This window comes from Orbicella faveolata, unplaced genomic scaffold (assembly GCF_042242905.1).
Source record: "Orbicella faveolata isolate gen_17 unplaced genomic scaffold, um_ofav_v1 contig_48, whole genome shotgun sequence".
Taxonomy (NCBI): Eukaryota; Metazoa; Cnidaria; class Anthozoa; order Scleractinia; family Merulinidae; genus Orbicella; species Orbicella faveolata.
The window spans coordinates 8,500,404-8,517,319 of NW_028301578.1; the positions used below are offsets into that span (position 1 = coordinate 8,500,404).

The 16,916-nt window shown below is 39.0% G+C and overlaps 1 protein-coding gene across 2 annotated transcripts; it reads right to left on the bottom strand.

Annotated features, from left to right (window-relative positions):
• Positions 1-2,232: 2,232 nt before the first annotated feature.
• LOC110053164 (DBH-like monooxygenase protein 1) lies at positions 2,233-15,746 on the bottom strand. 2 transcript variants are annotated; one of them, XM_089280961.1, is made up of 15 exons: positions 15,386-15,745; positions 15,062-15,297; positions 13,994-14,140; positions 12,994-13,170; positions 11,532-11,615; positions 10,307-10,492; positions 9,592-9,694; positions 9,251-9,417; positions 8,087-8,159; positions 7,465-7,550; positions 6,276-6,314; positions 5,626-5,685; positions 4,489-4,613; positions 3,995-4,121; positions 2,233-3,519 (listed from the first exon to the last, which is right to left on the bottom strand). In XM_089280961.1, exons 2-15 carry the CDS (start codon positions 15,116-15,118, stop codon positions 3,349-3,351), a joined length of 1,602 nt encoding a protein of 533 aa, XP_089137087.1. In that variant the 5' UTR covers positions 15,119-15,297; positions 15,386-15,745; the 3' UTR covers positions 2,233-3,348. The 2 variants fall into 2 exon arrangements, with proteins under 2 accessions (XP_089137087.1, XP_089137086.1); XM_089280960.1 differs by having other exon boundaries at positions 15,062-15,746.
• Positions 15,747-16,916: the final 1,170 nt, after the last annotated feature.

A 16,916-nucleotide genomic window follows, 5' to 3' on the forward strand; every position in this document is an offset into this window, starting at 1 on the left:
TCAAATTAGTACACGATTCTATTATATGAAATCAGCAAACCAGAAATGCCTCCCATTTACGTAAACTTTGAGAAGGGCTACAAATGTGCCAATTTATGATGCGGAAAAATACTCCCTTGTAAACAAAATACCCGATGCCAAGCCATAGTAATAACATGCCCTATTTCAGACGAAATTGTTCAATAACTATACCCTTTTTTAGACTCAAAATCATACCCCTTGGGTCCGCATATAGCTATTTAGCCGGCCGCTACAGAAATTTGCCTATTTCTGCGTACTAGTAAATAATGGAAAATCCTTCGTCAAGATCTTGAAAAGAGGTTCAGTGTAGTATCACTTAAATGAATACATTTCTACTTCGCTATTATTTTGAATGAAATGTCCATTTTACGTTCGCTAATAACCTCGGAGTTCTTGACTTATCAGTTTGCGTTTCGGTTGACTGACAAGCGCATTCTTTTCTCAGCACAATCTCCGTCGGCAGCTATAAAGTCGAATCTTAATCGTTTGCTTCACTTTCTTCATATATTTGTGAATGCTTAAGCCATTGTACGTTTGTAGTTCAGATATATTTCGTTCCTCAAAGACGAAGCTCAAAGAACAAAACAATTCTCTATTCGGAACGGCCATTATTAAGAAACACGTCCGGATTACGACCTCTGGCGTGCGTCTGTTTTTATTAAAATCTACAAATACATAGCTAGTTCACCAGTTCGAAGCCTCATCAATGTTAATCGCCTTGTTGTAGGATATAGGTTTCGTTTACTATTCGTTTAGAAAAGTTTCGAGTACAAAAATCGAGATGCGTTCAATTTACCGTGCAATTTCCTCCCCTCTCAGAGGAACGTTTGCGCTCGGAATAGTCAGATGGCTTCTAGCTTATCCCAAATGTGTATCTTATGCAGTTCCCTGACAATGTCAAGCTTTCCACTAGAGATAGGCAAGAATATACAGGCCATGAAATTCTCTAGGTTTTACAGCAGCGGCGAACCCAAGATCGAAGAAATCTTAGATGGCTCCTCACTTCCCACTTCGTTGGTCTTTTTCTCGTTTCTGGTCGAATTTCATTGAGACAGAAGTATTGAAAGAGAAGGAGTACTCTCTCCTACGCATCCTGTATTGCTACAGCCTCCAAAAACACATATTACATTCTGAACGCTTTTGACACACACTATCGCATCTTCGCATACATTCTTCTCGGAAACAAAATATTGTTATTCCCGAAATGACGTCAGGAGCTAACTCGTTCCATTCACCACTATTCCTCGGTCGTGAACATGGAAAAGGGCAATTTTGCAGACTTTAAAAATTCATGTAAAATTAAGGAAAATAGCTTCAACTATAATTTTTTCGCAGTGGTTATTAGGCGAAAAAGGAAATTTTCATTCGCGAAGAAAAAAAAATATGGGGTTAATGGCACTTTAAAGCTAACCAAAAACTATATACCTGAATGTAAAGGTTCTAGCATAACCTATCTGATTAAAATTTTCGCTGCAATTTATCTATTTGGGAGAAAACAGCGGCCTAGAAACCCAACACGACCAACGTTGCTCCCAGCGAATTTCTCGAGCATCGAATTCGGCTGTAGAAACAAAACTACTGCATTGTATCAATCATAAGGGGTTATTCTACAAAACTGTGTCAGGCTTTATCAATATTCCTAATGGTTGCCTTAAAATTGCTCTGTCAAATGTGGTTATCAAAAATCTTCAGAAACGCATTACGTCAAAAGTCATTGCGAAGATCTTTTGAGAAAAAGAAATCAGACTGTTTTTGTGCAAGATGTCTTGGCAATCTTCGGATCGGACCATCGATTTATGTAAGCTACTCAGATTTCGCCTGTTTGTTTGTTTATTTATTACCATGGTAATCATGACTAAGTACTGACAACTATAGGCAAAGGACCCCCAAAGGTCATCATATCCAGCGAGTAGAAATTTTTCCAAGATAAGTCGCAAAATAGGACTTACTAAGGAAAGATCGAATTGACTCTACTCGAAGGGTAAGATCATTGAAACCAGACCAAGGATGTACAGGCTCGAAAATGATCCCGGGACCAGACATGATCTCGTGACCGGACATAATCCCGGCGCGGGACCAGACATGATCCCGGGATCGGATATGATCCCGGGACCGGATATGATCTCGGAACCGGAAATGATCCCTGCACCGGCAATGATGGCCTCGCCAAAAAGGATGGAAATGTGTGGAGTCAGGAATTTGGCCAATAGATTTAAAATTAACATAATCTTTTTTATTATTATTATTTCTCTCTCTCTTCTCTCTCTTTTAATAATTCAACAGTTAATTTTAATACAAGGTTACTATAGGCATAAGGCTAGCAAGATGTACAGTATGAGCAGAAATAAGGGGATAAACGTATTGCTTTTTATACAGAGTACATTTTAATCCTATTTTATGACTGAGATGACGAGTGAGAATGGAAGAATACATTTAATTTAAATTAATTTAAAAGGCAGAAATAATACCGACCAGTCCCTGAAGAATCATATCCAAAAAAAAAAAAAACCTCTAAGCTCTACCTAGGCGCAAAAAAGTGTACATAATCTGGTGGTAACTAAAAATTATATTCCTAAACACCCTAAAGTAAGGAATAATGAGCCGGGTGACATGGGTTTCTAAACGGCTAATGCAAATCTTTGAATGCTTGATTCAGTCCAGCATTGGAGTGGACGCGTTTCAAAATACTGTGTATTTTGAAGTCACCTAATTAAGACGGAATCCACCAGAAGTTCCAGTAACAAGTGGACAAAACTTTTTACCAAGATTATTTACATCGTATTGCAAACTTCTGTACGACTGGTTTAAATATCCTCTCTAAAAAAAAATCATTTCTAGCGAGACCAAACGTCGAAAAGAGATGTTGAAAATCGTATGAAATACATGAAAGTACTGGTGAAATGAAACTTATGATGAAATTTTACCTGTGTTTGCACAATTTTTCTGAACTTTCAAATTCATTTTCTCTCGTTCCCACGGAAGATTGTTTTCGGTGTTATTTCAGACAACTATTTATATCTTTAACTTTAAGAAAATGTAAAAAGAAGTGTAAAATACTTTAAGTGATTCTGGTACCAGATTTTTAACCACTAAAAACTGAAATTGCTCGATTTTCTATCAGATTTCGTATTAAAAAGTTTTTAGTTCCTAAGGATATCTAGCTATACCATCGTTTTGTAACTAAGCATTATTGTTTTACTATCGTGAAACAAAATAAATATTTTTCCAATCATTAAAAGTAATTGTATTTAAAATTTAAATACATTTTTAATAGACGCTGTCCTCGGCGTCGCCATGGTGGTTACTTAAACTCCCTATGTTACTTGGTCAGCGGGTGACAACAGCCAGGCAAAAGAGTGAGCTCAGCAAGATGAGGTAGCCTGGGGCGATCCTATTGCCCATGGATTCTTCATCAACCCCTTGAGAGGTTTGGCAGGTAGACTCAGGTTTCTTGGGCACGGTAATTACTGGCTTGGGTTTTCGCTTACGAAAAAGACCCTGCAAGAGGACGACAAGGAATGTTAAGAACACTCTACTTTCTGTGAATTGCTCACCGGCATAATTTAGTTAATTTATTCACGGCTTGAAAACTAAACCGTAAAGTGCGTATTTTTCTTCAACTGACGTAACGAAACTCGGGGTGCACGGAAAGTTTTAACCAAAACAAAATCACTAAAAATCATTTCAAAGGAAGGACAGAAAAGCCAACGTCACGAGAAAACGTTGATGGTTCATTATTCTGCCAGGTATTGTTATGCAACCGTGACATTTTCAGAGTTCATTTTCACTCGATTTATTATTTATTTTTTTTTCTTTCTGTTTTCGGAAAGAGCGATCCCACAAAAAAACTACCTTGGTTCCTTTGGCAAAGTATGCGAAAGTCTTGCTAAACAAATCAAATCGCAAAGTCTGTTCTTCAGTCTACATACAGAAAGCATCAATTGTGGCACTTAGAGATAAAGAACGTAATTACCGGCAATTGCGCATTTCCGATACCATTACAAAAGACGTCTACTTGTTTGGAATCTCGGTATGCTTCTTTCAGCCCTGTGTTCACCTTGTCAGCCCAAAAACTGGCTTTCGACATATCGTCGCCTTCTCTGTACAAGGAAAAAGATTGTAATTATCTTAATGGTGAAATTACCAGTTTAACAGGTATATAGACAATAGGCAAATGGCTTGATTTATTTTTTGGGTTTACGTTTCTAAGAGACCGTTGGACTGCGTCTACGGTAGGCTCGATTACCAGCGAACGGCTGTTAGGGAAATGAGTTCGCTCTCCTCTCCCGAAGGGACGGAATGAAAAGTGCAGTGGAAGTCAAGCCTCCGCCGTCGGCAGTGAAATACTCCGCAACTTATAAAATTGTAGTTGATTAAGGCAAAGGAAGACAGTGTCAATTGGACCTTAAGACTAGCTGATTCCACTCTATCAATTGCAAACACGAGGGTCGGGCGTGGAAGACTTACTTAATGTATCTCCCACGCCATGAAAAGAACCCCGTGGTGTCAGTGGACCGACAGGCTGTTAGGTTGACTTTAGGATAGTACATGACATATGATAGACACATCTCCTCGGTAGTTCCAAGTCCTGCCTGAAATAAGATAATAGACAATTATTAGAAGTAGCATGACCGAATGGTTAGTGCGCCGGACTTGAAATATGGGTGGCACGGGTTCAACGACCTCTCTGACCACTAAACTGGAGTTGCTTCTCGTTGACCCTGGTTCCACTCCGAGATCATGTTTGTAAATAACCAGTTGGTCTCCCTACCACCAGTTGGGATTTTTAGCCTCCTGGGTTTGTTTGAAACATTTGTTATTTTTTCCGACTTTAAGAGGCATGCTTGAGAACTAGGTAGGTTTAGCTGAGCCGATTGACATTTAGTTTCACTCAAAATCAAACACTACTCTTTGCAGAGGTCTGGGTTTGAGTTTGGACATTTTTTTTTTTCTTAAGCTTATTCTACCTTCGTAACGTCCCCGAAAATGTTAAGCATGAATATTAAGCATGGCGGCGAACAAGTCGTTAAGATTAACAAGGGAGATTAAACTGAACAGCAAGTTCTCGCCCCATTTTACGGTTTAAGTACCTGTGAATATTCCATGTCATTGGGAAATCTGTAAAGCCGCTTTTAAAAGTTATCCATTTGTTTTTTGAAACGGACGGCTTTCATTGAATCTAGACAATGCACTGAGCTACAAAATTGTTTTTGAAAAACTTGTTTTATTAAAATTGAAACATTCTCATTTTCAGGCTCAACGCATGTTTTGTTGCTAGTGTGAACTGATAAGAGTGTAATGTAGGACAGTGTAGAGGGAAAAGAAAAATCCACCATTGCCAGACTATTATCTTTCAAAACTTACATGTAGACCAAGTTACAGTAAGTTTCCAGAATTCTTCTCCTTACATGACTTCAATCGTGAAGTCATCGATCTCTTAGTACTGATTTCCGAGCCAGTCATTGATAACCTGTATTGTCAAGACCCACATGCAGGGCTGACATTTTCCTAGAAGGGCTCTTTGACTGAAGATATAGAATTCTCTTTGATCGGTATCGATAACCCGAAGATCCAGAACTTTCTATTTGCTTGTTACTTACTTACCTTTGTAACTGTCGTCCGATCCTCTGTGTTATAAATACAAACGTTTTCCAGGGAGTCACCCTGCCAACAAAAATATCCCCATCATGATTAGATATAAGATTGCCCGCACAAAACAGCAGTGAAGATGGAGTTGAAGGAACCGCACATCCGCATTTAATGGAATTCTCAAGTTTGTCGCTCATCATCAGTTTTATCAAGGGCACGACTTCGAAATAGAAACCCCAAAGACATATAAACATTGGTGGAAACCTAACAATATTGGTCGAGCTTTCTTAAAAGTTAATTACTAACTGAGTGCACCAAACCCAGAAATTGGCCGGGTGCTATTATGTTACACAAGCAGTGCTGATGTTGTGATGCTAACTTGAAAACGTCTGGCAGACTTTCAAATACGTTGTCATGTCTTGAAAACCTAGCTGCGATTTGTACTCCCCTCAGCAGTTTACATAAAATAGAATATTTGAAGTTATGTTCTACACCAGAAGAAAAAAAGAAAAGAAAATTAATATCGAGACATTGCTGCTTTAAAGAGGACTGGAACGTCTATTCTATATTCGATACTTTTACAAGCTAATTTCGAAATACATGGTTGTAACATCAAATATATTTTTAGCTAGCTAGTTAAGGTTATAGAAGATGCTACCACTCACCGAAGCAACGTGGACCTCCTTTTGCAGCAGTTGATATTCCTATTTCCAAGAATCGAAAATAAAGGAACATTTACCAATGCATTACTTGTACAAGTGCGATTAAATCCAGGTATAGAAATCGATAGTATAGAATTTATAAAGGATAATGATAAGATGAACAGAAAGGGAGCTGTTTCTAAGGTTTCCTATGTCAAAACATTTTTAGATCACTCTTAGCCTCAGAAATCACTGAAGGGTCTCGAAAGGCGGGTGAATCCTGCATCTGCCGCAAATTTTAGTCATCGCTCGCAAACCCCACCCACCCCTGCGCACTTCGCGCTCGCTTTTTCTTTCGCGTGCGTAAATACAGAGGCTGTGAACAATCTTTACTCATCTAGAAAAGCCAGTCAGCTTTACGCGCATTTTCATATTCCACGCAACGCGCGTTGTACTATTATCTAAGAGAGAACCGAAGATCACATCTAAAAATAACTTGAGATGGAATTCACTTTAATTTCTCTCTTGAGAATTTACTCTCTTAAATGGCTTTGTTATACATCAGTTACAAAAAAAGATTCGCTGTTGTCTTTCTTAACCCTCGGACGTCAAAGGGGGGTAGATGCCACCTCCATACCCAGAAGGTTTTTTCAAAATTTTGAAAAGACGATTTACTCTAACGGGCTGAAACTTTCAGTAGGTGTTCCTTCATTATCTGCGGAAACTTTGATATGTCATTTGCGTGTCCATCATATTTGACGTTACCATGGCAACCATCAAATTTTATGTAGGTCTAGCCAAAAATCACTTTTTGAGATATTTCTGTAGGTTTTCCAGTTTTCTTAGTCAAATTGAGGAAACTCGTGAATTCGTACATTTTATAAGCATTGTAGCTTGATTTTGTGTTAATTTCCGTTATTTCTTGACTTTTAAGAAAATAGAAAAATCCAAGATGGAGGGTTCAATGACGTCATTTGATGTCATAAGCAACAGAAATAGTACCGTCTTGTAGGGCAAGCTCAGGGCTATCTAATCAATGTAAATTTATTTCGCTCTGCCTTAACAGAACAAAAACTAAGAGGGGAGGGAGGTTCCATCCACTTCTCCCTTCTTGTACCATGGTGGAGGTATGAGTTAGCTTGTACGTCCGAGGGTTAAAACAACAACAACAAAAAAATTAGAACCTGAAAACAGAAAATGGTTAAATACTCACCTGAAAATTAAAATCGTAATGCTCATCTCTGACTATATCAGGCAGCTCTCTACCATTTCTCAGGTGACGAAGCCAGGTTCTGCGGCCTTGGGAAAAAAAAAAAAGTGTGGTTAGAAGGTTAAGAAAGTAGAATCAGTACAAAGACAGTCAGGGTAGGCAGCTAGGTAGGTACAGTGTGGCAGGTAGGTAAGTAGATCGTTAGGTAAGTAGGTACACTGAAGGTAGGCAGGCCGGCAGGTAGTTAAGTAGGCGCGCGGGCCTTAGTAGGTAGGTAGACAGGCAGCCAGACCAGCAGGTAGGTAGGTAGGTAGGTAGGTATGTAGGTGGGTAGATAGGTACCAAGACCCTCTAGGATATGGAATTTGAGAAGGTTGCAAAGCACAACAAAGGTTAGCCCGAAAAAAATTATTTTCGTTTTAAGTGTAATTAAAACAACTTTTGGATCCTGTTTGAAAAGAAAATCCTTATGGACACAATTGCTTGTATTTTAACATGCCCCGAGCGAAATCTTTATACCATTCGATTGTTATTAATTATTAGCTAAACTATACGTCCAGTAAAATAGTGCCATACAATACTAACAGTTATCAAAAGCACTTTTCTATTGAAATATGACATCTACCTGCTAGATGAGTGTGCAACAAGGTAGCAAAGATATTTATTCCTCCTGTAGGAAGCGTGGAGTCTTTAAATCCCTTCAGTTCAGAGAAAAGAAAAAGGGAAACAAACCATGATTAAGGGAATCGAAATTTACAGCTAGGTTTTAAGCTTCTGGTTTCCCGTGTTATTGAAAGGCGCAGTGAACACATAACATCAATCCAAATATTTTGAAGCTAACAGAAGAAGATAAGCAGGTCTAAGAAAGCATTGTTTTGAGTGATATTTCCTGCCATAAAGTAACAAACAAACCAACAACAACAACAACAAAAAACTATTCAGGCCAAGGAAGGGGGACGCTTGTAATTTACTTTTCCTAACCCTATTAAAATTGTAGCTGAAACCAGTTGGTTATGGCGTTTCATAGCCCTTGTATTTACTGTTGGCGTCAGAACTGGAAGAGGTCTATTTGTACAGGTAATCAAATGATTTCGAGTGCAACTTGGAATAATAAGCCCAAGTAAAATTTTCAAAGACCGAAACAAAAAAAAAACAAAACAAAACAAAAACAAAACAAAACAAAAAAGCAAGCCAGTAGAACAAGTTTAATTTGCAGCCTTTAAAAAAATTTACGAGTACTTAATTAATCCAAATTCCAGGAGAAAAATCGCTTGATTACTTGTTAATAACATAAATGCAATTTAATTTCAACTCTCTGCACTCACTTTAACTTTTTGCTATCAATGTCAACTTTCTGCACTATTTGGGATTAATTGACGTGCTCTCGGCCCATCAACTTGCTGAAATTTTTGCATGTATATTATGTCTGTAATCAGACTCGCACTTGGCAGTCTGTAACGTAAAGGTTACACACCTCCAAACCTAATACTACCAATATTGATCACATTTTAAACAGGTAGAGGGGTGGGGATGGCACAGTGGTGAGAGTCGCCTCCCATCAATGTGGCCCGGATTCGATTCCCGCCCAGTGCAATATGTGGGTTGCGTTTGTTATTGGTTCTTGCTTTGCTCTGAGTTTTTTCATCCGGTTCTCCGGTTTTCTTCCCTCCACAAAAACCAACATCTCCAAATTTCAATTCCACCAGGATAGAGGACCCAGCTGAAAACCAGCTAAAGCTGATGTGGCTTCCTCTCAAATATTATAATTTATTTTTTTATATATTTTTACCTCTTGTGTACATTCCTTTGAGCAGACACCCGTGGTTTCCCAACTTTTCTGTCTTGGTGGAATTATCATGAAATCTACGACCATTGCTCCTACCGTCATCACCCCAGCATCATACTTCCTTAATTGTTTGGTGTGGTAGAACCTCAGGCCTGAACTGTCTGTTATCCCTAAACAACAACAGCACTGTGTTATGCTTTGTCAAGTAGATTTGATCGCTGTAAGGCTATTTGAAAGAGATCTTAAAAGGCTCTATCTGTTTTCATAAAATCAACATTGATACACATCTCATTTTCATCAGAACGCTATTAAAGAATTCAATACAATTTTTTTAAATAGATTACCTGGTTTGTTTTCAGGATTATCGTAATGCATCTCCAGTATAAGCACCTTTGGGCTATCAGCTTTTCCGATTGGAAAACCAGCATCCTCAGGGTAATAAAACTCCTTGAAAACAAGATCAAAAGCTTGTTTTTACTTTAAGAAAGAGAACCAACGAATAATCTCAAGGCCAGCGGTTTGGATGTACCGCCGGGCACTTCTCAATGCAGTCATTCTCCTTGAATTGTGCAATTTACACTGACTGACGTCCCCCACTCTACCGAGTGGGCGGATTTAATATTCAGGCGGGATGCTAAATCCCTGTTTGTAACACAAGGGTGAAGTATGGATCCTCCGATAATTTTACAGCGTACCACTCGTGCAGTGTACCGCTTGTATACTAGCCTTCGTAACACCAGGGGAAAAGTATAGACCCTCCTATTTTACAGTGTACAAGTCGTGCAGTATACGGCTCGGATACTAGACTTTGTAACCACAGGGGGAAAGTGTAGGAACCCTCCTATTTTACAGAGTACTATTCGTGCAGTATACCACTCGTCTGCTAGACTTTGTAACACCAGGGGGAAAGCAAAGACCCTTCTTTTTTACATTGTACCATTCGTGCAGTGTACCGCTCGTATACTAGACTTTGTAACACCAGGGGGAAAGTATGGTCCCTCCTATTTTGCAGTGCATCGCTAGTGCATTTAAATATCCATAGTATTCTAGACTGCTTACTTTTCCACCAATAGCCCAAGCCGCAATGGCTGCAGATCCAGCACACTGAGTGATCGCCGGAGGCATGTTAGGACCGTAACATTCACCAGAGTAGTTCAAGTACTCTCTTTTGAAATCATCTCGACACTCGTACAACAACATGTGATGAACCATTCCCTCGTGACCTGCCTGGATGACAGGTTCGACCTGATTTGGAAACGGAGGCAGAAATATTATTAAGTCGAATTATTCTGGCATTTTATTTGGTTCTTACTTTTAATTTTTTGGTTTCAATATTATATAAAACAGGTATATTCAATGCTGATGCGGTATATTCGGTTCTAGATTACAGAGGACGTCAAAATGTGGTAAGGACGTAAGTCTAATGGCTCGTGTGCCACTTCTTGTTCTTGCCACATTTTGATTTTAAGCTCGTTTATAAAAATTTTTATCGAGTGTGTCACTCATTGTCATGAGCATGTAACTAAAATAAAATACCTACCATGAACTTTATAAAATCATTGATAACACGTTATATAGAAAACACAGCCAATTAGAATACAGCTGGATAGACGTTGCCCACCAGCATGGTATACCATTGACTTAAAAGTGTTGTTTAACAAGTATAGATTGCTTAGCACGACAAAAATCTTCTATATAAGGTCACTAATAACTTTGGTCCTTATTAAAATATAAACTAATTTTCTTTGTTCAGAGCTAAAAAAACTGGTTTAAAAGTAGAATATTAAGTTCTTATCAACCGAATTTCATCATCCAAAAAGGTGTGAATGCTAAGAAGAGTTATATCACGTTCATTAGGGTCTCTAGCGGGGGTAGAATGATGTCATAGATTTTTGATTAATTGGAAGCCGTTCTCTCTGTTCAAAGAAGACTTTTGTAACCCGGGATCTCAATTGCCTCGTTTGTGCGACGTTTGAACGTGTTTCTTTCCGTCGCAAGAACTTTTGTTTTTCTGGAATTCATTGAATCTCACGTGAGCTAGCAATGTTCATGAAAAGCCGAGGAATTCCTCGAAACATGTTTCTCTACCCGTTTCTAATAAACATTCACATTTACATGTTAAAATTGCGGCTGATGAAGTTCGGTTCTACTTTTAAGGAAATTATAATATCGTTACTCCAGAGCAGGAAACAACATTCTTGGTTGAACTTTGTTCGTTGTTGTCGAATACTTGCTTGTTGCTAACCTAAGCATTTTCTTACACCTGGTATTATATTAGACACACCTTTACGATGTGGCGTACTTCATTGAATTTAGGCATCTCGAATACTCGGCACTTGTAGGTGGTGCGGCTGGTTGACACGGCGGTCTGAAAAATTTAGTCACGAAAATAACAGTCACTTTTATATAATAGAGCAGCCAGTTCGTTACACTAACTCTCTTAGTTCTCCTCAGGGCCGCCCGTATGATTGTGAAAGGGGTGCAGATAGTTATGTCTTATTTTTTTCTGGTTAGGAATGGTAATTAACTTAATGAAAACAATTTCCAGCACTTTCTGAAGGGTCATTTTTATTACTCTTTATTAGCTGATGGTACAATCATGGTATCAAAAAGCTGTCCAATCAATGGTGAATACGTTGTTATCATTTTCGTGACATAACAGAACCACATTAAATTTTGGAAAATTTAAGGTGGCTCTGAACCCCACCTACAGATTTCTTTTAAATTTTGCCAATAGCTGCGTCTTATCCTGATTTTCAAAATTCACTTATGAAAAAAAGGTTTCACCGTGCAGGATTTGAAATTAAAATTAAAGGGTGTTTTTAGCAGGCCATACTGTTTGTATGGTAACATTTGGTGTCACAAAAATGATAGTAACGTCTTTAGCTATGTAAAGGCAGTTTTCCGTACCATGATTGTGGCATCAACAGATTAAGAGTGATAAGAATGACCCATCAAAATCTACGTCTTGGAAAGTGCTAGAAGCTGTTTACAGCCACCTTAGAAACTCAGTCAAGGAGTTATTGTGGCTATGTACAAAATTACTTTCAAATTGAAGGCGACATAATAATAGCAGTTAGCTGAGACAGAAAAACACCAAAGACAATAATAAACTATAAAGGGACAGGGATGGTTAAGGATAGAGACGATTAACACGTATTACAAACGACGGACTTGAAAAACTTAGGGCAAACTTTCCAGGATGCGCAAGTCGTGACATAGTTCCTCTGACCAATAGAGGTAGCAGTTTTGTAAAGCCGGGGTTCCTTTTTTGAATTATTTTGTTAATCACAACCTTGAATTTGCAACAAGGGCCAGCGTAGACGTTATCCTTTTGCACTCCATTATTATCAGTGGCGATCCAAACCTTGAGCTAAGGGAAGACGGGGGGTGGGGAGGGGTGCGGTTTTGTTTTGCTTGGCCTACTGGTTTTTCTTCGTTCTGTGATTTTTTCTTTTTGTAACCAAAATAAGCCGGGGGTGGGGGAAGAGGAAGTTCCCCTAGACCCGCTACTGCGTTTCCGACAGAAAAGGTAGCCCTTTCATATATCATCCCCTTTCTCCGTCCCTTTTCTATAACCTTGATCCGACGCTCGCTTGGTAACCACTCCCAACCCATTTACGTCCGAGGGTTAAAGGAACAGGGTAACTTTGTCCCTTAAGCTCTTTTCTTAGAACAATTGTATTAGAGAGAAAAAAAAAAAAAAAAAAAAACTGATCTCAAATTGTACAGGATCAAAGACTTACCCTGTTGTGTCTCAATAGGAAAGTTTCAGTGTCCGATGGTAAAGTTGGCACTTTTTCAAGACTGTTGAGCAGCATCAGGCTTCTAACTCCCCTGTTTTGAGGGCTGTGCATTGGAATTTCATCCTCTGAAGTAGGATCATCTGGGTGATAGGCATAAATAACTTTGGTCGTTCCAGCCTGGAAAAAACATATTTAAAACAATAGTACTAAACCAGATGATTTATCTGACTCATGTGGTGGAACACCTGTTACAAAAGCGAGTTAAAGTTATTCAAAAGTGGTGTAACCCCGAAAGCGAGTTAAAGGCCAGTTACGTTTCAAACAATGATTTTTTTGTTCTCTTAACTCAAAAACATTTGAGTTCTTGGTTAGTAGTACACGACGCATATGCCCAAGGCATTTGTTTGGTTATGGCACGCTGAACAATGTAAGTTTTAAAATCAATATTGTCTAGTGTCCATTGCTCTATCCCAGAAGAAAGACGTCGAATGATGGGGAAGCCTGAGGCAGATTTCAAGCGATCTTTGGATGCAAGCAGTCAACGTTTCCCGTTTATATTTCACTCTTTAACTAGACGTATAGCGAGATAAATGTACGAATAAGCCAGGAACACTGCTCCAGCATCCCCTTTCCACTCACTTGTGGGGATAAGTAGATTTACTTGTCACGTAACATTCGAAGCCGTAGAAAATGCAGTCAAACAGAATACAGCAAAGTCGCTGTTGACTCACACCCGACCTTCCCATCGTGTTCTGCACTCATTGTAATGGCCATTGCCTTTCTTGTGGCAAGGTTTCAAATAGTCATGTAAAATATTCGAGAGTATGCTTTGAAACTTGCCACTGGAATTTCCTTGCGTTGCAGCATACAGTGTACATAAGACTTTAATTTACACACGATAATAACATCAAAGCTTCCAGGTGCAAGACCTGATTTTCTTGGCCAAGAATTAGAGAAATGGAAAAAAAAAAAAAAAAAAATTAAAACTCAACCAACTTACCTCAATTTTGTTGTCCTCTGAATCACAAGTGTCAAACTTTCTTTTTATCTTCATAATGGTTTTTCCGTCCTCCTCCTTCAGTGAAATCAACTCATAGTCCTGCTGTGAATCGACCTCTGGCATCACTCGACCATCCGCATGTCTATCCTACAACACAGCCACGATTACACATAAAGTTAATGATTCACCCGGGACTACTACTGTTAGTGACACTGATCAAAATCTGGCCTGGGGGGAGGAAGAAGCACTTAACCCCCTCCCACTATATTATTTTTGCGCTCGCCGCAAATTTCCCATAATGTGACCTAATGCGAAAATTTGACGCATGCTGCGCACGTGACGTATGTACACAACATTCGCTGTACTCTTTCATGTAAGTGTCAAACAAATAAAACGCAGCCTTGAATAATTTACGTGTCATTTGCATTACAACATCCCTCCTCCGCTTGATCTTCAACGTTACGCTTAAGTTCTTGCGCGAAATAATTTGAGTCGAGCCGGCTTTTCATCAGAGGGTCGTGATGATCCTGGTTGAATCGAGTCCATACTGACACATTTCTACCCTGCTCCGCTTCTTCAATTAATGCTATGCTGGAATTTTCTACGTTTCTCCTGAAACGACTTCCTGTGAGTCTGAACCGTGACGGGTCGAGTCGATCCGACAACATTTACAGCTCCCGGCTATAAAGCCAAGAGACTAGTCTATTGATAAGGCCTAGAACGTTACGTCTCTCGCCAAATGACTTTCTGAGTCTCGGCTCGTTCGCCACCTTAGCTCTTAGATCATCAAACTCAGTTCGGGAGCATTCAACAACCCTCCTTGTCATACACGCCACGCAAGTAAATACTGACACCTGAAATTAAATCTTCGCGTTATATTAAGGAGTAAGGCAAGCTTCGTGTTTGTTATTGTATCAATCAGTACGTGAAAATATTGTTAACCGGCGTTGAACCATGCATAGAAGTTTGGGCGAACCGTTCGAAAGTTTTCAAAGAAGTCGCAGTAGTATTTTGTAATGGCCAATTTTCCGTTTTTGTTTTTCCTCATACCAGCATACATTTACTCACCTTAAAGTAAGTTTTGCCATCTTTCACCCAGCCTATTACAATATCAGCTCCTTCCATCTTGCCTTGTCCACTGGAGATTCCAAACCCGATCCATCCAGTCGTTTTAGCTTCTATCGTGAAATATATCTCTTTTTCTTCAGTGCTAACATTCCAGTAGAGATTCACATTTTGATCTTCATCCAGAGCAGCAAAAAAGGAATGCTCTATAGCGAGGTCAGCAGAGGCTTGCAGCGCAACTAAATGTAGAAAGAACAGATACAGAGGAACAGTCATCTTGCCCTCAGTTGCTGGTTGTCAATAACTTGAATCTAGCCGTTGAGTTACCTGGCACTTATATGGGAAGTTGTTGAAGCGCACAAGGAACTAGACTCAAGTCCGGGAAGTTGCGTCACGTCGATCGGTTTCCTTATTTAACTCAATATGACATGAGTCATACAATTAACTTTAGCTTTCTCTAGTGTCGTATTTATCGTTTCCGTTTAATAACCCTCGTGAGTGTGAAATGTGCTTACGCGAGGTCACGAGTGGCTTGCTGTGCAAATAAACACAGAAAAGAAATTACTTCCTGTGGTGTAACTCTGAAAAATTATCCTTTACCTTTGCAGTATTGAAGCTTCTCAGTGCTAGAAGTCTATATACAGTTTGCGTCCCACTCGAAAAAAAAAAAAAACCTCTTTCTACCTTACTGATAATTCACTGAATAACATTTAAGACCAAATTCCCACAAAAAATCAAACAAAATCAAATTTCTTCGGGAAGGCTAGAAAATTCAAATTTATTCGTCTTTTGCATATAGCTAACCCCTAGCAAGAGTGCAAACAGGCTGTAGTTTTTTCCCTTGAAATAGCTTTGTCTTTCCGAGAAAAACGACATTTTCGATTTAACCTTCAGACTCAATTTCATGCAATTTAGCGAGTCCCAACTAGGCTGAAAATCGGCTGAAAATCGACCATTTTCATTCGATTCGCATTTCACAACCATTGAGCGCAGAAAAGTTGTGATACAAACAGCTTATTGCAGAACTATTCCTTGTCTAAAACAGGACAGTTTCAAGAATATTGGATTAATCTAATTATTTGACGGTAAACAAAACCAGAGTGTTCTCCAAAATTGAGTTAGTCAGTCGGTGAAAATAATTGTCATTTTGACCATGTGCCATGTCTCGGAATTCCACAAGATTTTAGATTCTAACTATACTAGGATAGGTCTTTCAATATATGTAAAGTTTAGTTTGGGCAAATGATTAGGCACTCGTCAAAAAATTATTCAAATCACACACAAAAAAAATTAAAATAACGCCAGCAGTAGAATGCGTGACCAAAAGTGCTACTGTTGTTTTGGTCATTAAATCACTTCAATTCGAAATATCACAGGAATATCAGCACGACTCAAGCATAAAACAATATAAATATGTTTACCTTAGCTGGGTTATAATGTCTCGACTATCAAACAACATTCCCATCCTGCCATTTTAACGGTACCGTATGGGGCCCAGTTCTTGGCCACAAAAAACGTAAACTTGTATTTCTTACCTTGGAATAGCCGTAAGGACTTAAAATTTCACTGATAACTAGCTTCAGCATTCAGTTTACACATGTAGAGCTATCGACTGCTCAACGCTGTTTTCTCCCGAATAATAACGAAAATGGAGGCTTCGTTCGTGGGCCCAGTTATCGGCCAGCGGGCCCAGTTCTCGGCCACAAAAGAGTGCATGCGATTCCTCAGAATAAAGAACGCGTTATTACCATTTTTTGTTGTTAAATCACTTATAAGGCTTGTGTTTTGATATTTCGATCACATATTATCCTTAAAGAGTACTGTTAGAAAAGGAAGTTTTTTTGCACACCTAGTTTTT